Raw genomic sequence first — 24324 nt, 5'->3', positions numbered from 1 at the left:
CTCTCCCGAGCAAGTCCTGGATCATCTGTCCGTCACCTGCCACTCCCTTCACAGGCTGGGCTTCTCCCTCAATTTAAAGAAGTCCCATTTGACACCAACGCAGCGGCTCCAGTACATCGGAGCAGTGCTCAACACGTCCCTGGGGCAGTGTTTTCCTCCTCAGGTGAGGGCTCTTCACATTCAGCAGATGGTGCACAAGTTTCAGTTTGCCCAGAATCTCCCAGCGTCCGAGTTCTTGAGACTGCTCGGCCTCATGGCATCCTGCATTCTTCTGGTGCCACAGGCTCGTCTGCGGATGAGGTCTTTGCAGTGGGCACTCGAGCTCCAGTGGTCTGTCCTCCGGCAGGCTGTCGGACCCTGTTCAGGTGCCACCCTCAGTAGCCCTGGACCTTCTGTGGTGGGCCGTCGAGGGCAATCTGATGAAGGGGGGGGGGCCCATTTTGGCTGCCCTGGCCGGAGGTGACGATCGTGACGGACGCATCCCTCACGGGATGGGGAGCTCATGCCAACGAGTTGACAGTCAGCGGTCGTTGGTCTCCGTCAGAGTCCAGACTCCATATCAATCTGTTGGAGCTGAGGGCCATCAGGCTAGCCCTGAAGGCTTTACTGCCGACTGTGCGCGGGAAGAGTGTCCTGATTCTGACGGACAACACGGTGGCCATGCACTACCTCAACAAAAAGGGGCGGGGGGCAGGGTCACTTCCGCTGTGCAGGGAGGCGATGCAGCTCGAGTTCTGGGCCATCCAGCAAGAAGTTTCGATCTCGGCAGTTCATCTGGCCGGAGACGACAACGAGACGGCGGATGCTCTGAGCAGGCAGAGCACGATCTCTCACGAGTGGGAGCTGGCTCAGGAGATTCTCCTGGAGATCTTAGCCCTTTGGGGGACCCCTAAAGTGGATCTCTTCGCCTCCAGTGTCAACCGGAAGTGCGAAAGGTTTTGCTCGTGGGAATTTCCTCCAAAAGGAGCCTTAGGAGATGCGTTCGTGGTGGAGTGGTCATTCCCGCTGCTGTACGCGTTTCCTCCAGTCCCCGTCATCCCGCAAGTGTTGCGGAGGTTACGGAGGTTCGGTTCCTGGATGATCCTCATTGCTCCGGCGAGGGCCCGGAGGACGTGGTACCCGGACCTTCTAGACTTGTCCATCTGCCCTCCACGTCGTCTTCCCTACCGAGACGATCTGCTCTCATGGGAGGGGGGGTTCAGGTTCTCCATCCAGAGGTCAGATCCCTCAATCTTCACGCTTGGCTTCTGAAAGGTTGAGGTATAAGGATTGGGACCTCCCTGAAGTCGTGATGGAGGTGTTGCTCCCGGCCAGCCGGCCGGCAACAAAGTCTGTTACGTTGCCGTTGGGGAAAGTTCTGCGACTGGTGCAGAGTTCAGAATGTGGATCCTTTTGAATTCGACATTCCCATGGTTTTGTCTTTTTTGCTTTCTTTGGCCCACAGTGGCTTGCAAGTGGGGACCATTAAAGGTTACCTGGCGGAGCTGTCCATATTTAAGCGCTCGTCTGAAGAATGTTCCTATTTTAAGATTCCTTTAATTTCCGGGTTTTTGAAAGGGCTCACTAATGTGTTCCCTCCGTCACCTTTTTTGGTGCCAGGTTGGGATTTGAACCTTAAGTTTCTTATGGGTGCTCCATTTGAGCCTTTGCATTCTTGCCCTTTGAGGCTGTTGACTCTGAAAACTGTTTTTGGTTGCGGTTACTTCCGCTCGCAGAGTGAGTTACAGGCACTTTCAGTTAAGCCACCCTTCACTGTGTTTCACAAGGACAGGGTTGTCCTTAGAGTTCGTCCTTCTTTTCTTCCGAAGGTGGTTTCCTGGTAAGGAAGAGGAGAGGCTCCAAAGGCTTGATCCTCGGAGAGCGTTGAGCTTTTATATTTCGCGCATGTCCCGGGGTCAGAGTGGACGATCAACTTTTCATTGGTTACGCTGGGAAGCGTTTGGGACAAGCTGTGACGAAACAGACTGTCTCGTTGGATTATTTTAGCTATCTCTGAGTGTTACCGCTTAGCGGGTAAGGACCCTCCGGCTGGCTTGCGGGCCCATTCTACCAGAGGAGTGGCTGCGCCTACTGCCCTGCAGAGGGGAGTTCCTATTCGTCAAATCTGTGATGCAGCCACCTGGGCTTCAGTACATACTTGTGTATGTCACTATTCCCTTGATTCCATAAGAGGGCAAGATCTGGCCTTTGGCAAGGCAGTTCTCTATTCCGCAATTTGATTGGGCATGCTAAATTTGTATTCTAAATTCTTTCCCACCTCGTTGCTTGGTACTGCTTTGGGAGTCTGTCATAGATCTGGAATACGTCGGAGGACCCAATCCCCTCGAAGAACAAGTTACTTTCTTACCTGGTAACGTTCTTTCGATGGGATGGTCCGACGATGTATTCCATATCGCTCCCTCCCTGCCTTCCCCGCTGCAGAATTTCTTTTGCGATTGGAGCTTGCGTTCCGCAAGGCCTTGTGTGTCTGACTGGCAGAAAACTGGTGGCACACGTTCTGGGAAAAACTATAACTGAGGCTATGGGCGTCGTGCGTCCTACTTATCACATCGTGTGACGTCGGCCGTCCGAGGAGGTCCTCGGGGACGGCTCATCGACGCAGGACGCAGACGCCAAAGATTTTCCGAAGCTGCACAGCTGTGGACATTACCTGTCATAGATATGGAATACGTCGTCGGACCATCCCATCGAAAGAACGTTACCAGGTAAGAAAGTAACTTGTTCTACTGACCCATGATTAGTTTGTGCCTCTTCCCAAAAGTAAGTGTTGGGGAGAATTTTCATTTTATTTTTCAACCTTGGAGACCCCCAGTTCTTCTGCTGAACTTTGGGACTTTGTATTTTTTATCCTATGTGTTTTTCTGTGTTTCTTTTCCATAAGCATCATCTTTTTACATTGTCACAGAGCACCTTCATTGCAGTGATACAGGGAAGTCAATAAGGTAAGGTGCTAGGGTGCTGGAGGGGTTACTTAGTATCCCCTTTGTCTAGTTTCTTATGTAACATTGTTACCCTTTTTACAATTAATGGCTGGTGGCAGTGGTTTACTTTTTCCTACCATTGTGTTTCTACTGCAGTAAAGCACCCATGTCTGCCCCTTTTGTTAAAATGGCCCGGTCTTCTTTTTTCGACATTTCTTGTTGGAAAGGTCCTTCAGGTTTACTCTGCACGCCAAACCAGGTTTGGTGCCTTTGTTCGCTTTGTATTTGGCAGGATTCACTAGTGAAGCCCATCTCTGGCTCTGGCGTGTCTGGCAGGGCGGGAAGTGAGTGAGGTGCCCAAAACTCCATGTGCTTAGTCTCCTTGGTTACAGGAATACACTCAAAGCTGATTGGCCAGCTGGCTGTCCTTGGATGACAAGAAGGGGAGTGAGTGGGCACCACTTGATAGTAAAACCACGTATCTCGAATGTTCAGAATTCTAAGCAAAAAGAAGGTTCATTCAAACAATATCCAAATATTCAAAAAGGAGCTGGCTGCGACGAATTTGGAGACACCCAAACTCAAAATACATGTGAAGCAGGAGACCAAGTGGAATACTAGGTCACACAGCTGCTCTCTATAGGACCCAGTCTGGGTTATATGGTTAGTTCAGATTACTAAGAGTTCAATTTTCAAGTAAAAAAAAAGATGTCTTTGGTTGAAAAACGACAAAAACATTGAGGTTCGGTTGTTTTATCAAAAATAATAGTCTCAAGAATGAGAAGTCACTAATATTCTCTTAGTGAGCTTGCCACAATTGATTTATCAATCAGACCAAAATTGCCAATGCATTTCGGAAATAGATTTCCTTTGTCGGGGCCAGTCTAAAGGTAATAGATACAAGTTCACAAAATGGAGAAAAAAACAGTTTAAGTTCGTGTAAAGCAACATATAAGTGTCATACATTATTGTAACAAAATTAGGAAGATACCATTCAGTTATAGTTTAAGAAGTGGATGGATAAGGTGAGAGCATGTGAGAAAAGGGAAAAATAATGACCATCATAAGACCCTGTTTACTGTAGGTATCAGATAGTAAAGCCAAATGAGAGAAACGTTTACCTGAGATTGATAGGTTGCATGCAGAGTGCGTGGCGAGGTTTGCTCATGGAGGCCATGTGCGGTCAAAAGCTGCCTGATGGGAATCAGCGCAGAACAGCCAGAAAAGTGTTGGCTGAAACCAGAAGAAATCCAGAGTTGTAAAGGGTTGAAATCTGCGTTTAAAGTAAAAAATTGTGATGTGAAACAAGCTTACTGTGCGTGACGCGGGAGTAGCGGAGTTCTCCTGTTGCCGGCTCGATTGAGACTGCGGCTATCGCATCGAAGAGTTGCTATGGCAAAGCTTCCTTTAAATGACACATGACACATGACCGCATAGCAGCCCGAATGGGCGCGCGGTCGAAATTGGAGACTGTAATCAAGCCAATGGGCTTGATTAGGATGAATGTAGATATTTATCTGGTCTCGTGTGTGCTAATGGGGAATAATAGTGTGATGAAAATGAAAAACGAAAAAAAATTAAAGTTCAATGGAAATGGAAAAAATACTCAAACTCAGAGTAGTAACCTGTACGAATAAATACAGTAACAGATGAATGGTGAAAAGACTATGTATGGAAATAAAACAGTGTTAATGTTGTAACTCTGCTGCCGTTGGTGACGTCATGGGGCGGCACCATTGATCCTAGACGCATGGTCCAGGATGTGCAGCAATGACATTGATGATTCATAAAAGTAGTCTAAGTCAGAGTAAATATTAGTGTCCATCTTCAACATTATACATTGATATACACCCCTGCTGTGAGTGGTGTCGTCAACAGACGGCACCTCGGGTCCCAGACAACGTGTCCAGGGAATACTGCAGGGTAGTCAGTAGGTCCACAATCTATTGGTACGAAGAATACCATGCAGTGATGACATTCTGTACAGTGTTAACAAGGAACATAACAAGTCAAGCAGTAGAAATACAAGATCATAAAGAACAATGATAGTTAATTTCTTCGTTGATTCCATTGGGAGTTAAGCTACCAAGCTTGGCGATCCAAAAAGTGTCTCTGCGGTTGAGCCGCTGGCTCAAGTCTTCTTGTGGATTGTTTTTTGTAAGTACTTCCAAAATCACAAATCTTATCTGTGTCAGGTTGTGTCCATTTTGACCCAGCGACATGATGCAGCCGAGTTTATGTTTGCATTCCTAATGCAAGACCGGTGTTCATTCCACCTTGTTTTGGCCGGTCTTGTGGATTGTCCCACACAGAATTTTCCACACAGGCATTCCACAATCCACATGAAGACTCAACCGTAGAGAGACTTTTTGAATCGACAATCTTGGTAGCCTAACTCCCAATGGAATCAACGAAGAAATTATAACTATCATTGTTTTTTATGATCTTGTATTTCTACTGGTTGAATTGTTATGTTACTTGTTAACACTGCACAGAATGTCATCACTGCATGGTAATCTTCGTACCAATGGATTGTGGACCTACTGACTACCCTGCTGTATTCCCTGGACACGTTGTCTGGGACCCAAGGTGCTGTCTGTTGACGACACCACTCAAAGCAGAGGTGTATATCAATGTATAATGTTGAAGATAGACACTAATATTTACTCTGACTTAGACGACTTTTATGAATCATCAATGTCATTGCTGCACATCCTGGACCATGCGTCTAGGATCAATGGTGCCGCCCCATGACGTCACCAACAGCAGCAGAGTTACAACATTAACACTGTTTTATTTCCATACATAGTCTTTCCACCATTCATCTGTTACTGTATTTATTCTTTTATTTGAGTATTGTTTCTATTTCTATTTAACGTTAATTTTTTTCGTTTTTCATTTTAATCACACTATTATTCCCCATTAGCACACACGAGACCAGATAAATACCTATATTCATCCTAATCGAGCCCATTGGCTTGAGTACAGTCTCCAATTTCGACCACGCGCCCATTCGGGCTGCTATGCGGTCACGTGTCATTTAAAAGAAGCGTTGCCCTAGCAACGCTTCGATGTGATAGCCGCAGTCTCAATCGAGCCGGCAACAGGAGAACTCGGCTACTCCCGTGTCACGAACGGTAAGCTTGTTTCACATCACAATTTTTACTTTAAACGCGGATTTCAACCCTTTACAACTCTGGATTTCTTATGGTTTCAGCCAACCCTTTTCTGGCTGTTCTGTGCTGATTTCTATCAGGCAGCTTTTGACCGCACATGGCCTCCATGAGCAAACCTCGCCACGCACTCTGCATGCAACCTATCAATCTTGGGTAAACGTTTCTCTCATTTGGGTTTACTATCTGATACCTACAGTAAACAGGGTTTTATGATGGTCATTATTTTTCCTTTTTCTCCCATGCTCTCACCTTATCCATCCACTTCTGAAACTGCAACTGAATGGTATGTTCCTAATTTTGTTACAATAATGTATGACACTTATATGTTGCTTTACACAAACCTAAACTGTTTTTTCTCCATTTTGTGAACTTGTATGTATTATCTTTAGACTGGCCCTGACGAAGGAAATCTATTTCCGAAATGCATTGGCAATTTTGGTCTGATAAATCAATTGTGGCAAATTCTTCCTCACTAAGAGAATATTAGTGACTTCTCATTCTTGAGACTATTATTTTTGATAACATTTTTTGAAAAAACAACCGAACCTCAATGTTTGTTTTTCAACCAAAGACATCACTTTTGTCCTTGGATGACAGCCACCCTGCTGTGTGATTGACAGCTAGATTGTGAATTAATCGGAGAATCCTGCTTAAAAGGTGAGGTCTTTTGCTTGGAAGGCAGAGTCGACCACTGGACGAAGGAATCCGAAGAACTTGGAAGAGACGCTTGCTGCAACTCCTGGACCGTTGGTTTGCGTGGTGACGCTCTGCTGCATTGCAGAAACTCTGAATTTACCTCGACTAGAGAAGCCCGTCAAAGGACGACTTCTCCCCTTGGGTTGTTGGGACCAATGGACCCCAAGACAAATTCATCTGGAAATCCTCTCGGAGCAGGTTGTACTTCAATTGTTGCAGATATCGATTGCCAGGGAGAGGAGCACCAGAATTGAGTGTGTCATCTTTAAGTCAGCCCCGAGCTCCAGGAAGATCCTCCGGACTCCCAAGAAGCAGTACTGATAGATCTGCGTGATTCGACCGCAGCTGATTTTGCTGCGGCTGAAATGTTAGCATGTGAAATGTACGAACCACAAAAAGGTTTGTACGTTTCCCATGTGAACATAAGTCTATAACCCCTACACACCCCACCCAGGGGCGGTGCAGGGTCCTTTATTTATTTTTATTTTTTTAAGGAGCTGCAGGCGTTTCCCCTGCAACACCCCGCTCACTATACCACACAGTATAGTGAGCGGGGTGTTGCTGGGGACGCCCCCACAGTTTTTGTGCGGTCAGACCTTTTTGTTTTCGGTCCGATCGTACAATTCCAGACTGACCAAGCCTGAGCCACCTCAGCAGTGTGTTGGACCCCCAGATGCGAGTAAAGTACACAAGGGATCTGAGATCCGAGTTGGTGCTATTCGCGGGAAGCTGACACTGCGTAGTGCCGGTGATCTGAAGTTTGCCCATTGCTGTCGCCAACCTTCAAACCGTAGTGCAGGAGTCCCCAGACGTCCTCCCTCTTGTCCCCACGACAGAGGCCCAGGAACAACATGATCTGCCATACAACTGGAACAGAAGCCAGCTGGAATCAATTTCTTCACACCTAAGGTACTGTGAACTAAGAGGTTGCCGTGTAGCCTTGCTAGCTCTCAGTTGAGACTTATCTTGGTTGCTCTTGCAGAGTTGCCTGCAGCTTTGCCCCTCACAAACCTCCCAGCTTGTGGCCCAACAGTGATTTCGTTTTTCTACAAAGACTTCTAAAACCTTGTGCAAGACTTTTTATTTACCTTCAAGAAGTGATTCAGCTCCCCTAGACTTTGCTCAATTGACATTGGCTGTCCTGGCTCCCTAAAACTCTTCTAACCTCTGACTTTGTGCTTTAACTATCCCTCAACAAGTGACACATTCTATAACTTGTGTAGCTGGGAAAGGGTTAATTTACTTTGCATTGTGGCGGGTTCAAAAGTACTTGCCTGCTTAAGAATATTTATTAACCGTTTTTATTCCCAAAACCTTTTCCTTTTGACACCAAACTCAGTACTGCTCTAAATGTACCAGTGATATATTAATGTCCAGTGTCCTAGTTATTTAAGTCACTGCAGGGTGTAGGAAGCATCTATGTGCCATTCCAAATGGGTAGCTTCTTATTTATTAAAACTAAGTGCGTATTTTTGAAGTATATTTTTGTTACATATATTGCTCCCTTCTAAGAAAGGCTTATTCAACTTACTGTTAAATTAATAATTGTTCAATCAAGAAACCTTTAGTGCAAGTGTTTTTTTTAATACTTGCCACTGTGAAACTATGTTACAACCCTACAGCTCACATTGGCCCCTCTTGAGAAAAGCCTGGCTGCCCAGTCACTCTACAAACTTGTGTAGTACATGCTTGTACCAAAGGTTGGATTTACTATTCCCAAGAGGACAAGGCTGGTGCAGTCTCCCACAGGATACTGCATATAATTTTGCCTAACAGTAATGTATTGGTTTCAGCAAATTATTCCTGTTAGGATAATTGTATGAGTGTCCCCCACCTGTTGGTCTCACCAGTGTTCCCCAACTGGGTATTGCTTCATTGACTTGCTGTTAGCCTGTCCAGAATAAGTCTTAGGTTTTACCTACCTAGAATAACTTTTGAGTCATTCAGTAAAGTGTAACATAGGGTTTTGCTTTCCCTGTGCTGTTGTAGACCGACAGTCTTTGGTTCTAACTGTCCCTCATAGGTTTTACATAAGTTACTTGTATTGCTGGGAAAGATCTAACCTGGACTTCATTGTGAGACTAAAAAGTACACAGGTTTTACCTCCCTTGAGTTAGCTGTGTGCCATCCAAAAATAAGCTACACGACTTACTGCTTATCTCAATCTGTGTTTCACTGATCTCAAAAGCACCTGTAATTGGATATTACATCCTTAGGTTTAACTCACTTAGCATAACTGTGTCATTACAAAAGTAGTTATAGGTTTGTACTGTACCTCAGAGGTATTCTTCTTTCCTCTCCTTCCCCCCAGAAGCTCACTGTCTCCAGAGCTCTGGTTCTCTCTAGGCTGGACTATTGCAAGAGCCTCTTTCTAAACCTGCCTGCTTCTACTCTCCGCCCTCTGCAACTTATCCAGAACAGGACTGCAAGTCTTGTCCTTCCTTGGTCTCAAGCCAAGGGATTGTATCCCTCCAGGACTGAAATCTCTGCACTGGCTACCAGTGGCTGCGAGTATTAAGTAAAAAAACCCTCTGCATCGTCCACAGAAGGCCTTGAGCCTCAATACCTTCAACTCCCTCTTCCCAAATATCTTCCTTCTCGAGCTCTTCGCTCATCCACCTCGAGCTCCCTCATGGTCAGTCACTTCTCCAAGCAATGAGTTGGTATAGATCTTTCTTTGGCTGGGGCCGCCCTCTGGAACAGCCTCAGTGCCTCCCTTAAACTTGAGGAGAACCATCTCCGGTTCCAGAAAGACCTCAAAACCTTTCTCTTTGCTTCTGCTTTTTCGTCGCCTCTCCTCTCCTCTGCTGACCACCTGGCTGTAACCAGTACTGCACTGGCTACCTTGACAGCCTCTGATTGTGGGACCAGGTTCCTCCCCCGCCAAGCGTCACACCTGCACTGCCCACCTGGCAACCCCTGCACTTAGGGACTGTTTCTGTATCCCTACAGTCCCCCTTCCAGCTCTTGACACCTGATGTATGCACTTACCCATGCACTTGCCACATGCTGGCACTTACTTATTGGTATTATTTCTTTGTGTGTGTTGCACTGTCCCTGCCCCCTTCCCAAGCACTTGTGCGATCTGAATGACACCTGGCCTAGTAGGATCGCTGTCAGTCATCCCTTTGTTCCCCTACCTTGCCTCGTTGCGCCTTGAAACACTTGTGTTTTAAGGCGCAACGAGGCAATATAAATGCCATATCATATACCTAGAAAAAGTGTTCCACTATTCACAAAATGTATACTGTCCAGTTGACTGATTATGTGATTTGTTGCAGAGCGTCACAGTACAACTGGGAGGGTCTAGTGCTCTTACATTACAGATTGTAATCTGAAAGTAACCATTGGTTTTTACTCCCCAAGAATAGGTGTGACCTATACTGAATTGTGGGAAAAGATTTTGGCTTCCCTAGAACTACTGTTAGGTGTTCCAAATAAGGTTTATGCTTTGGTCTTTGCACCTTCAAGCATAGTCTTGTGTTGTGATTACATTATAATGTGTGTGAGTACTTATTTACCCCTAGATTTATCTGGTCCTACCTGTATTTAAATAAAACCATTTATTTTTACAATACATAGTGTTTCAGTGTTTCTTTGGACCGTTTGTATTACAATTTCATTTTTACTGATTCTACAGCCCTCTCTCCCTCCTAAAATAAGCCTGGCTGCTCTATCTATACTACCATGAACTCCGGTGGTACAACCTTATACTAGGAGTGGAGTCTTGTACTGCCTCAGTTCAGTGGCTTTACTAAAGTCCTTAGTTGGACTTCAGAAAAACTGTCCCAACAGTGACGAGAACTATTTTGTTTGGAGTGAGCAGGGCAGAAACCGGATTGGGTCAGGGGGGAGAAGAATGATGGTTGAGATGCGAGGAAAGCTGGTGTAAACCACCCCTTTCAGAAGGTTAGAAAGAAATGGAAGAAGGTAAATGGGATGGGGGTAAAGAGGGCTTTTTTAAGATGGAAATGATTAAAGCAGGGCTTTTTTAAGATGGAAATGATTAAAGCATGTTATCTTGTCACCTTCCCTTTCTGCCTTCAGTTAGAGATTCAAAAGAGATGTCAGAAAAGGAATGATGGAGGGGTAGACGGTGGGGAAAACAACAAAGGTGCGAGAGAAGCAGTGGGGTGAGCCCGGGCAAGAAAAGAGGCAGTGTCTGAATCTGATTGCAATTTATCTGGGCTAATACGGCTAAAGTACGTGTGCAGTTGTTTTGGGGCATGTGGTCATCGTTAATCTAGACTTCACTTCTGCTGTAGCATAACAGATAAAGTGGAGCACACTTATGTGGATTGTGAACTTGTCAGCTGGCTCCCCCTGTTTATTGTTAATCACAAATTACACTTCTTAGAGGTGACTGGCTTCTGTTTTCAACATGTTTTCTAACTGCTCCCTTTTTGTTGTTCTGTGCTTTTTTTCTCTTTTTTTTTGTCTGTTTTCTTACATGTTCCTGATGGTTTCCGGACGATGTGGTTTCATGCAACTTCCGAACGTGGGGCTGCCATTTACCCTGTGCACTCTCAAACCCGTGCACAACTAACTATTCTATTAACATGCATTTTCTTTTTAATTAACTTATTTGGGTATTTGTCTTTTTTGTTTGGGGGGCGTTCTTTCTTTTTTTAATCTTTCTATTTAGATTATCAAGCAAAGAAAATGAAGACTTCTGTGACAGCGGGAGGTTTGGTGGCATATGCTGGTGACTCGTCTGACGAGGATGAAGAGCACGGTGATCACAAAAAACAAATTCTGTTTGGGCAGAACTGCAACTCAAGAGCGCAGTATCCAGCTGGGTTGCAGCAGAGGCCACAGCAGCAAATGCCCTTCTGGATGGCTCCATGATTGAAAAGACTACTAGCTCCTGGGAGCAACCTCTTCTGTAGCAATAATACAGCATGTACAATGAACATTTTTATTTAAAACTTACGAAAAACAATTTGTATCTCTTAAAGTCGAATTTTGGGATGCAGTCTTTTTTATCATTTAAGTTAATATCTTTCAAATGGACTTGGTGTCTGTTTTTGGAAGTGAATAATTATTTCTTTGGACTGCTGTGCAGGTAAACCAGATACATATTGTGGGAGGAACATACCTCACTGGGTAAGTTTTATGCACCCGACTTCTGTTTTTCTATTGTAAAGGATGTTGCGCTACGATGGAGTAAGATTGCATATTCTTTGGAAATCTGTGGTGTCTGGGCAATGCATCTCAATGCCTAGCGTTTATCTTGGAGAATGTGCATGCAGAGGAGCAACAACTTGGACCTAGGACTGTTTTCTGCTTGCCACAACTGAACTGTTCTGATTTGGGCTCAAAAGGAGAATTCCTGAGTCTGCAACTTATTCGTTTTGTTTCATACTTAATTTGCCAACATATTAATTCTACCAAGATCTTTAAATTGCTTTCATATTTTAGCTTTTTTACTTTTTGGCTGCTGGGACTGATTTTCTTGCTTGTAGCCCTAGAAATACTTGCATGTTCACGTACATGGTCATCCATTTCATAGCAGAAACATACCCTTCTTTCTACTATGCTGCGCCACTGCTGTTTTCCTCGCAACTTGTTATGTTGGGTAATTCAGAAATGGTCACCTTGTAATAACTAAATTATCAGTTTCTTCTCATTGGTTTCACCTACCAGTTGAGCATTACATTTTCAGGTAAACATTCTATTATACTGTTATTTTAGTGTTTGTGATGCTGTTTTCCCAGTGATTGTGATAAATTGCCACTTGCTTGATTTTTACTACTGTTGCTTAAACCTCCTTTTAAGGAGAATTGGTTTATTTTCCAAGTGTGGGATTCTTTCCCAAGTTAGTGGCTTTGTTGTATAGCTGCTTAATTCACTATGTGAAATCAGTGCACCTTACACTTCTATAATAAATAGCTTTTGTGTATGGTGGCCTCGGCACAGAACGGGCTGTGTAAGGCATTACTTACCCAGAAAATGTAGAGCAAAATGACTGGGAGAGGAGTCACAATAATAAATACTTGTTCAACCACCTGTGCTTCTGCACCACCCTTGGAATGTCTTTCTCGCTCATGAATGGACTCTATAGCGTGCCAAACCACTGCAAATGTAAAGCTGAAGCATGTGCAAAAACTGAATCATCATTAGCCCCACTAGGTGACCATGCAGCGTCTGGTTCATTTTTAGGCTTTGAGATTTCTGATGGATACTTGCTTATGTATAATATTGATCTTTCAGAGGGGTTACTTGGAACAGATTTGATCACAGCGAAAATATGCTCATGGACTAGGGCCTTAAGGAAAGGAGAAACAAAATAACTTTTCACACCGAAAATCAGTAATCCCTTTCCTCGGGCGACAACCCAGGCAACCCTTGTTTAACAGACAGTTTGCAGGACATCCATTAAGAAAGCTATAGAGTTCTTGGACCTTATTCTGGCGGTGACCCAGCTGTGCCTTCCCCCAACTCTCCTCCACTCATGAGGTTGCCTTGAGGGCCGCAGCCTAATCTGGACAATGCTGCTCTGGGAAGAGATGGAGGTTACACATAAGATTTAATAGACCAGATATGAGACCTAGTCAAAACAAATCCTTGAACTTCCACTTGTTATTGTAAACCATAGAGAAACCTATTAATGATTGTTTTATGGCAAGAGCAGTTTTTCTATGTAGAACCTGTCACTCACCAAAATGATGCAAAAACCTTTCATTACGTAAGTCTTAAACTATAGTTGTGTTGATATGTTCCCTTTGAAAATGTTTACATTTCAGTAACTATTGCCTTTGTTTGAAATGCAGTTTGCTTGTTATGTTGTACATTTCTTGAACAAATTGTAAATAAATATAGTAATAATGTAATGCGTCTTCTGGTTTGTGATTCCACCGTGGATTTCTTCATTGGCAAAGGTGGGGCAACAAGTGGAAGAGGAGATGGTGATCTGCAGATGGGGAGCAGGTGCAAGTGGATCTAGGTCACCTGGCCTAAGCCCCGCCCACCTGGCACCTTCCTGCCTGCTGCTCTTTTTCGCCACTTAGCAAACCCCGCCCACCTGGTGCCTTCCTTCACCATCACTGTCTTGTGGCCATTGCTGGATTTGACTTTTATGGACTTCATTCACGGTGCGTCACTCTCTCAACTCTCATGCTGGACTTCTTTGCATCTTGTACTCATGGTGGCCCTGAATCATGCTGTTCCCATCTTAATCTTGTATCCTGGCTTACAACATTGTGTTACTACTGACTTCTACAATTGTATTCGCTCTCCACTCTTGCTTCTCCACTCTTTTTGACTGCTTACTCTTTTCTCTCCTCCTTTCCCTTCTCCCTTTTCCTATCTCCTCCCCTTACTTTCTCCTATGCACTTACTCTATCAGAATTGTCCCTGGACCTTATATGATAGCAACCTTGTCTGTTTCCTCCACCCTCCCATTACTGTTTTTTCCTCCCCACCACCCCTCCAGCACTATCTGAAATGTCGTAAGGCCTAGTATGATGGTCGCTTGTTTTGTTCCTCCCCTCCCTTTCTGCACCCTTCTCCCTCACCTTTTGTTTTTCTCCAGCTCTACCAGAAATGTCGTCAGGCCTAGTACGGTAGACGCCTGTCCGTTTCCATTTCCTTCCCACTCTCCCCTTCCTTATCTATGTCTTAGCTCTTACACTATCTGAAATGTCGTCAGGCCGAGTACGATAGTTAATTTCACATCCTTACTGTTCATGGCCTGTAAGAATGTAGTTGTATGTTCCCTTGTTCCCTCCCTTGCCTTGAAGCGCTTTGAAACACATTGTGTATAGGCGCTATATAAATAAACGATCATATCATATATAATATATCATAACTCTGTAAATTCTCGAATACATCTTCACTCCACCCCTCTGAAAGTTGTGTGACTGCTTCGATCAGCAGCCATTTGGTCCAGCCCCCCTCCCGGAGCCCCCCCCCCCCTAAAATCCCATGTCATAAAACTGAATAATACAACTTAATGCACATGCTCTGTACATTCTCTGTGAAACCGTTTCCTGGAATGCCTTCAGTTCATATGCCTGAGAAAAGGTCCCTTTATTCAAAATCTACTAGACTGTTGCTGGGTAGCTTGGTGTTGCCAGCTCCCACATTTGTATGCACTTTGTGCTGGGAGAATTTTCATTTCTGTGTCAATTCCCTTTAACCTTAGAGACCCCCAGCTATTTTGCTGGACTTGGGGCTTTTTAATTTTAACTTCCGAGTGAGACGATCTCCCCCCTCCTGTGTTTTTCTGACTAGGATTTTCTGTGTTTCTTACTGTTTTATGGAGTCCGGTAAACTCCACAGGCATCTGCGTTTTGCATTGTGACACACAGCAACGTTTGTGCGGTGCCCCTGAGAAGTCCTGTGGTAAACTACATTTTCTTGGGTGAACTACTGTTCCCAAGAATAGTTGCATGACCTCCTGGCTTACTTAACTTTTCCTTTGTGGGTCCAGCATACAACACCCTATGTGGAGTGCTGGGGGCTTACATAGTAACTCCTTTAACCCATTCCTCATGTAACATTCTGTTACAATAATGAATGGTGTGTGGCAGTGGTTTCTGTTTTACTACCCTGTGCTATGTATCTGCAGGCTGCTACCTCATCTTCAGTACAGCTCCCAAGGGTGACAATTTTCCTAAGATGGCCCCCGTCTTCTTTTTTCACCATTTGTCATTGGGTAAGAATTAGCACAGTCACACTCGGTGAGACTACACACACCTAATACTAAGCAGAAGTTAAGCTCCTCCACCCCCTCCTTTTGGTATAGGTCTTTACTACACACATTACACAAGTTGCTAGTGTGACTGAGCAGCCTGGCCCATCTCAAGATGGGTAAATGTGAGCTGTAGAGTTGTACAAATGAAATCCGTATATATAAGTAGCCAACTCAAGGCTTCAGTTATAAATAGTTATTTAATTAACATCTTTTTTTAAATAAGCTTTCTTTAAAAAAAGGCAATTCGTTGTAACAATGTAAATACACTTTAAAATTACTTTTCAGAATCAAAACAAGTTGATGGATAATCTTTGGATATGCGTCTTACACAATTCCTATACCCTGAGGTAACTTCAATTACAAGGACAGTAATTGCATATATGTTATGTTACTTGGCATTTATATAGCGCCTTATGTATCATTGGTATGATCTCAAAGCGCTGGTAGGTTCAACGCCCTCAGGAACTGTAGTTCTAGTCAGTAGATGGAGTAAGAGTCTTGTGGTGCGTTGGAGCACCGGATATGTGTGCAACTGGTGTAGTTGTTGGATGGTAGCTGCTTCTTAGCGATAGGTGTGGTGCTGAGGAAATCAGTTGAATGTGTTCCGTCTGGTGGGTTGACGCCCAGACTGGGTTCTGGCTGCGTTAGGCCTGAGGGACGCCTAAGCTCTCCGAAATGTGCTTCAGCTAGCTGTGTTTTATTAGGGTGATGAGGTGATCATGGAGTCTTGTTCGTATGTCAACGGCTATGCCGAATTATCAGTGATATAAGCTGTCTTCTGGTCGAATGATGTTGTATAGTAGAGAGTAGGCGTAGTGGTGTGATATGGTGGCTATCAGTATAAGCGCCTGAGACCAGGCATGTAAGCAGGACAGTGGGGACGTACATAGTGACATACATATATATAGCGACAGGATTCTGTTTAAGTGTGGCACACGCTATCTTTCACAATTCCATCTAAGTGTGGGACATGCTGACAATTCTATTCTATCGAGATTAGATTTTGGCTAATGTTCACGATTTCATCTCCAAGTGTGGCACATGCTAACCTTCATAATTCAAACTAGGTGCGGCACATGCTATCGTTCTTAATTACATATAGGGGTGGCACATGCTACTATTCACAATTCCAACTAAGGGAGGCATATGCTAACATTTATAGTTCCATCAAAGTGTGGCGTACAAATGAATTCACAGTTAGAGGAAAGATATCGAAGAGTGGCTGGGCTTTCTGGAGTAGAGTAATGGCTCTACTCCCCACCTATGCCACAACACTTACTTGGTCGATCCTGGTTAATGTTACGCTACTGTCTGTCTTGACGTCTCCTGCAGACACCTGCTGACATATTCTGGAGCCGCTTCTGTAGGAGCCACCCTTTGCTTTGGGGCCCTTAGCCGCAGGGGCTGCCGGACAGAGAGCTGTCCAGGAGGGGGCAGTTATGACCTGGAAATTAGCCACAGAGGGGGAGGCGGGCATACAGATCAGGATATCCCATAATTCATGCTTCCAAGTCTATTAATAGAATATTTTTAAAAGATTATCCATTTAATGAGAGATCACAAGTTCACCATATTCAGCCTTTTGTTTTTTTCTGATAAAACCATCTGAATAATACATGTTGTCCCTAAAGCGGTATTAACACATCACTGTTACAAGTTAAGGTCAAGGGGTCATTCTCTCTAGAGCAAAACAAAGGCACTATGGGCAGGCCGACACAAAAGGTTACTTTATATTTCAGCCCCACAAAGGGTGTAAGCTATGGGTCTCTGTATAATGCATGCAGAAGAGTATATAGAATTGTGTACTTTTGAACAAAAACTCCTGCAGGTGTGCCGTTATATTTTGCCTCAACCTATGTCTAAAACAAGAAAAATTACCTGCTGCTTGAAATTCTAGAGGATTCTTCACAGCCACTCCACTGAGCACCATAAATTGTTTTTTTTTTATTGTTTTAATGGTTGTATAAATTCCAACCTTCAAACATAAACAAATGAAAACAAACTAAACCAAGCTAGCTCTTCCTTACTTCCTTATTTACAGTAAAACATTATCAACTTAAGATAATTTTTCGAGAAATTTTAAAGCGTCAATTGTTTGCCATATTTTCGTGGCTGTCGGAATTATCTCCAAGTGAGCTGTTCTCCATATCGGTCGAGATCCCACTGTATAAACTGCAAGGCCACAAATCGCTCCTCAGTTAACTTCGCACAAAGCAGCATCAGATGTTTAGTTTCAATAGTCTCTGGATCTTCACAAAAGCGACAAGAAGCTCCTTGGACCGATATCAACTTCCTAACCAGAAGTAGTTCCTTAGAAGCTAGAATATTTAACCTGCACCTTAACAGCAAGTCTCTGTAATATGGCGAGGCACATTTTATCAGGTAACCAGGCAGTTGATCTTAAGACGTTCCCAGATGATATTTAGACGCATCTTGCTCTGATGTTTTAATTCAATAGTTTTTGTCCAATCTCTTATCAAGGTAGCTTTTTTTTAACCTTGTTTGGATTATACTTTAGAGTCTGTCGGTTCGCAAGTTTACCAAGTATTCTTTGCAACAAACTTTCCATCTTGAGAGATTTTTTTTTTTTTTTGGCAACCATCCCTTTTAGGATCTCGAAGGGTCCTGAATGATTATCCATGATACATTTTCGGAGCAATGACAAGGTCTTCCAAAGTACAATTGACGTTAGGGATTAGTCTTGACTCATATCGTATTACCACTGCAGGCACAGCATTTGGTAGTCTTAGTATTTTCCTCCAGAAGAAGGCCTAGCAAATTTCCGAGGTTTTCCAAGACAGTCAGGAGTGCTTCTACTCCATAGGTTATCAGAGTAGTTATTTTTTGCTTAAAAAAGATGGCAATTGGTTTCAAGGAATACGTGCCAAAATGGTGTTAGTGCTCTTCCTTGGTTAGTCAGTTTTATGAGCTTTTCTCCAATTTGTGAGTAATTACCCGCTTCATTTATGTTCTTATTGATGCAAATGCCTAAATAAAGAATGGAACCTACTATTTCCAGCAGACAATTATCTATTTTCCATGTAAAGGCTGCCCCTCTTTTTTTGTTGTTTCCTTGGGTTGATTGCACGATCATTACCTTTTTGACTTATATACATTGATTTTCATATTGTTCAGATCCTGGTAAATTTTGAAAGCATTCAGCCTTCGTTGCAGCCCAATTTGGTGTTAGTTCAACAAAGACTAGATAGGCTGCATATAAGATCCATGGAATTTCATCGTGTTCTATTGATGGAGGAAAAGCTCTAATTTGCTTGTGAGTCAATCATGTCCACCAGGTAGAGCATGAACAAAAAACAAGCGAGGGCACATCCTTGTTTGATTCTCCGAAATTGTCTTATTTTCTTTGTTAATGTGCCATCTCTGGCAAGTTGGATTTGAATCGAAGTCTTTGTATACAAGGCTTGAATTGCTTCCAGAATGTCTACCGTGCATCCCCATTTCTTCAGCTTATTCCACAGTTGTTCTCGGTTTATGCAGTTGAAAACCGTTTCGAGGTCAAGAAACCCCAAGTATACTTTACTCTTTGGTCAGAGTGCCTTTGCTTTCAACAAGTTGAGAATGAATAAGTTTAAGGCGGTACCCACTCCACTCACAAAGGCAGATTGTCTCTTGTCTAAAATCGATGCAAAAAGTTTCCCTATAGAGTCAAGGAGGGCTATAAGCCGATAATTCCTAGGGTCACTGTGGTCTCCCTTTTTAAAGATGGGTAGCACTACAGCTTCTCTCAATGTTGATGGGATAGTTCTTATTATTTGTTCAAATACTAGTTTGATGAAATCGGCCATTTATCTTTACTTTCTTTTATTATTTTGGTTGGAGATGCCGTTGGGACTGGCTACCCTAGATGAATTTAGCTTCCCAATCATCTTGTATATTTCTGTGCAATCAAATTTTATAGACCAAGATTGATTGATTGGTTGTTTCGCTTTGTGAGGTAGGCCGGACTCTCTCTTCGCAAAAAGGGAAGTATAGTGCTTAACCCAACTGTCTTCTGAGACTTGATTTGTCCCAACTGCTGTTTGGAAATCCTTTAGATTGTTCATTATGTTCCAAAAGTATCTTGGATTACAGTAATTGATGGCAGCGAGCATTTTCTCTCCATCTAGTTGTAATCTGCTTGCTCTTGTCATCTTGAGCCAATTTTTATAGGTCCGCTTGCATTTTCTTATTGTTTCCTGGATAGGATCCTTTTCTGAGGAACCTTAACAAGGATCCACATTCTTTTCTCTTTTCAACTAAAACTAAAGTTTTGTTGTAGGCATGGTCACTTTTTATTTCATTGATCTTCTTTAGTGTTTGTTTCATTTGAAATTCCATCAAGAGCCATCCTTAGTCCACTTCATCTAGATTTTCTGATGCTTGCCTCTTGTAACCATTGATCAGGTCAACTAGATTGCTTTTCTTTATCCTGATTTGGTTTCGCACCCCAACAGACTTCGTTTGGAGTGGTTTTGAATTTTTCTAAGGACTTACCCACGTAGATTAATTCTATACTGAGGAGTGCGTAGTCGCTAATGAGTTGCTTTTTAACTTCAAAGGTTTGGATGCAGTACCATAGATTGTACAAAACAATAATCCAAACATGTGCTATTTCTTGCACAAAACCAGGTATCGGCACCTCTCAGATCTCCTTTTATAGCTCTGTTAAGCATCCTCATGGATCGACATTCCACTGCCTGCTTCCACATCTTTTCTTTTTTGCCCAAAAGGATGGAGCTCTCACCTTTACCTTTCCTTTTCAGAAGTTTGATATTTAGATTGCCACATAGAACAATAGATTGTTCCGGTTCTTCGATCATGGATTTATCAATTATATTTTCAATTTTCTCTACGAAATTGTTGTTCAGTCTTTTATCACTCCGATAGACATTGATTAGGAGGATAGTGGCTTCCCTTGGTTCTAATATTAATTTCATTTTCAGCACTTGTATGAAGGGCCTCGGGGTAAGGTGCTCAATTATTCGAATTCCTTTTGTCAGTTTTATCATCGTTAAGAGGTCTGCATAAGGGTGACCAAAAATTCCCTTTTTTGCTGGGTTAATAAAGGCTTTGTAGCCCTCGCACAATGGTTTCATTCGTAACCAGGTCTCTTGAAGGCAAATTATTTAATAAGCGCCTAGAAACTTATCAGAGCCTAAAGCCACGGGTGTTCCATGAAGCAATGTGCAGCCATGCTGCTTTCGAGGTATGGTCAAATTTTGGGTTTTCTTCCCCTTTTTTGCTCCAGTCGAGGGTCCTAATGTTGTACTTGACCACTCCTACATTTGAAAATCGAAAAGCTAGCATTAGGAGGGGTTGTGCCTGCTGCCCCGCTAATTTTCTCTTTCAATGTCTGGTTTACGGGACCTTGGGGAACTTGACTTTTTTGGCTCTTGGCCAATTTGAGAGGCCCCTTTGTTTTGGCCAATACCGGTTTGCATGGTACACTTGGATTTCTCATTTCCTTTCCCTCTTCCTGTGTCTGTTGTCCCCCAGTCTGGTCATTAGGACTCACACTGGCCGAGTCCTTTTTGGCATCCAAATTTGAATGATGGAAATTCCTCATCCATTTACAGTCCTCTAGAACTGCTTCCATGAGTAGAGACTTACCATTAGTTTCACTTCTTGCTAAGTCTCCAAGTCGATTTTGCCATAGCCGGGTTTGATCGGCTTCATAATTGAGCCTACTCTCAAATGATGCTGTAAATAATTGTATTTGTTCATGTGATTTCAAATTGGCCCTCGAGATCTTGCATAGAATCATTAATTGTTTTGTATAGTTTCAGAAATGGAGCCACTTCAATTGTGAATGCTGCCATAACTGTATTTTGCAGGTGCGCTGAAGTGTCCATCCGGTCCTTTCTATAGATCGCCTCCCATTTGGCAAATTGTTCTTCAGAGCTTGCCACAGTAATGTTGGCAAGCTCTGAAGAACAGGGAGGTGATTTGTAGGGGGGTGATTTGTTTTTTCTGGGGTTTGAATGCCCTTATTGGGAAGGGCTGGAATGTATCCCGCCTTAATAGGGGCATTGTCTATCTTTTATGATTGAAAGGCTCCTCCTTTTTTCCCGTGCAATTTTTCCAGTCATGGCGGAAATATCTTTGATCAATTTGTCCACCAGTTTGGAATTGCTCAGATCGCCCGATGGTGGGGTCAGGATAAGATCCTCAGGCCGATGAAAATCCTTCAGTATGTTTGGAGGGCTCTTCGGGTCCTTTTTAGCAGTGCTGTCTGGTCTCATTTCTCTTGGTGTCATATATGTTATTAGACCCGGGCTTCTCAAAAAGTGTTGCCACCGAGGCCACATCTGACTCCCCATGCCCGAACATGCAGGCTAGGAAGAGAGGCTGTGTTCCCAAATCCAGAAATGACCCATATCCATGGGTCATATAATCATACTAGTAAACAGATTGAGGTTTGTAGAAAGGAAATGTTAGGGAAGTAATCTCGGACACTGGTTGGACTCGCTCCATCAGTCCGGCACACTGGTGAGACTCTGGATCTGGAGGGCCTGCATCAGGATGGTCCTTGGGAGTTTCCTGGAGCTTCAGGTTGGATTTGCTTTGTGGCAGATGTTGCACTCCACTACAGACACTAGAACTCTGGCATTGCAGGCGGATCTGCCGGCGGCCCTTACGAAGGCCATACAAAGGCCTGTTGAGAGCCTGTTCGGAGCCACAGGAGCCAGGGGCCAGGAACTCTGTCCTTACCGCTCCAGCCGCAGCAGCACACCACGGAGCAGGGGCAGGAGCACTAGCCTCCTGAGCCGAGGAGCATCTCCAGCTACACACGGTTCGGCCGTGCGTCAGATCACCCTGCCTCACCGATTTCCCTCAAGGGCGAGGGTTGCCATCTTATCTCAGTCAGGTATGGCCATCGTGCATATTCATTGATCTCCAGTTGCTCGTCGATTGCTAAAGCGCAACGCTTCTTGGAATCGACTGACTCCGTCAGACTCTTCCGCCTGGCCCAGCAATGGCGGGCGCATCGCGGCACCAGAGCGAGGCTCTGGCCGCACGAATCAGCTGTTGACCTCCCCATTCATAATTATCCCCTCCGCCGGCAGGCGGGAACGCCGGCCTCTCAACAAAGGCCCGCACTAAGGCCCCTGTTTGCCCCCTGTTCGCCTCCGGAGCCTTGGAGCCAGTGCCTACTTGGACCTCTAATCCATTGTGAGTAGAGGGGTTACCCTCAGTCTACACTATTGTGCTTTCTGGTATGTCTTCTGCTACTCCGCAATCACAAACATTTAGACTCGGTTTTTCTTCACCCTCGATAACTGTTTGCTACATACACTTATGCCTCCAACTCTGTTGCCTCTTTGCGTTACTGCCACCTCTCAATAGTTCAGTCACTTTCTGCCCCTAATGTGGTATGTCTCATGACTGCTACTGGCTGTGCCCTTTGGTCGTTAACCAACCACTGCTATTGTGTTGTGCCTTATGGTCGTTAACTGACCACTGCAATTGTGTTGTGCCTTATGGTCGTTAACTGACCACTGCAATTGTGTTGTGCCTTATGGTCATTAACTGACCACTGTAATTGTGTTGTGCCTTATGGTCGTTAACTGACCACTGCAATTGTGTTGTGCCTTATGGTCATTAACTGACCATTGCTATTGTGTTGTGCCTTATGGTCGTTAACTGACCACTGCAATTGTGTCGTGCCTTATGGTCGTTAACTGACCACTGCAATTGTGTTGTGCCTTATGGTCGCTAACTGACCACTGCAATTGTGTTGTGCCTTATGGTCGTTAACTGACCACTGCAATTGTGTTGTGCCTTATGGTCGTTAACTGACCACTGCAATTGTGTCGTGCCTTATGGTCATTAACTGACTAGTGCTACTGTGTAAATGTCATATGGTCGCCCTCGCATTCCTTACCAGACTACGCGCGCTTAGACTCTACCAGGTCAACATGCCCCCTACCAACAGTCTAACTACTGCAAACTCACCACTGTACTCTTTCAGTACCCTACTGACCAGACTGCTGCCTACCCTTCTCATCCTTATACTGCACCCTGGCTGCACTGCACTATACCATACCACCACCTCTATCTACCACTCTTACTTGCATCATACCTCAACTATGCCATCCCACGTTCACCACACCAACCCTTATCTTAACAACCCAGCCCTCTGGATCCAGCACTTCGCCACCAGACCTTTACCCAACCTACCCTGCTCTATCTCCTTGAGAAATGCTAGACTTGGCTCGCGTCTCACCCACGCTTCCCATCATTTAGCTCACCGCATCAAACTGCCTCTCCCTCTGTCACCACCTACACTTTCACCTAATCTACCACCATCTTCCAACTCCCCTAACTTAAACATCATCAAAGGCGCGCTAATCAACGCCAGATCACTCCCGGCTCACGCCCTAGAAGTAGCTGACTTGATCCTCAACCTTGACCTCGACTTTTTAGCAATCACTGAAACCTGGCTCCACCCAGCCTCAGGTCCTCTTCTCTCCCTCGCTATCCCTCCTGACTACAACATTATCAGACATGACCGTAATTCCATCCAATCTAAAGGAGGTGGCATCGCCATCATCCACAAAAACGCTCTGAACTTCCACCTCTCAGCCACACATCACTCCTCCACTCTGGAAGCACTGACTGCTAAACTAGCTCTCACACCCAACCATTCTATCACCTTTCATCTACTCTACCGGCCACCCGGCCCACTATCTACCTTCGCGGAGGACCTCTCCAACATCTTCACACACAACACCAAAGCTACCTCCCAGGTCATGATACTGGGGGATTTCAATTTAGGCCTCCACGACCCCAAGGACACCGCTGCTTCGTCTATTGACAACATCCTCACTAA

At 44.2% G+C, this 24324-nt stretch overlaps 1 protein-coding gene across 2 annotated transcripts in view; it reads left to right on the top strand.

Annotated features, from left to right (window-relative positions):
• The window catches only part of KHDC4 (KH domain containing 4, pre-mRNA splicing factor), a 316330-nt gene extending 302704 nt beyond the window's left edge, over positions 1–13626 (top strand). Inside the window, exon 14 of one of the 2 annotated variants that reach the window (XR_011304121.1) lies at positions 11439–11498. Coding sequence is in view for 1 of the 2 variants with exons in the window: in XM_069649904.1 (XP_069506005.1) it covers positions 11439–11641 (203 nt within the window). In the remaining variant the exon portion in view is untranslated. Of the gene's footprint in view, positions 1–11438 lie in introns of both variants that reach the window. The other variant, XM_069649904.1, reaches the window with a different exon arrangement.
• Positions 13627–24324: the final 10698 nt, after the last annotated feature.

Source organism: Ambystoma mexicanum, chromosome 1p (genome assembly GCF_040938575.1).
Source record: "Ambystoma mexicanum isolate Mex_15411 chromosome 1p, UKY_AmexF1_1, whole genome shotgun sequence".
Lineage (NCBI taxonomy): Eukaryota > Metazoa > Chordata > Amphibia > Caudata > Ambystomatidae > Ambystoma > Ambystoma mexicanum.
This window is presented reverse-complemented; position numbering and strand designations above follow the sequence as displayed.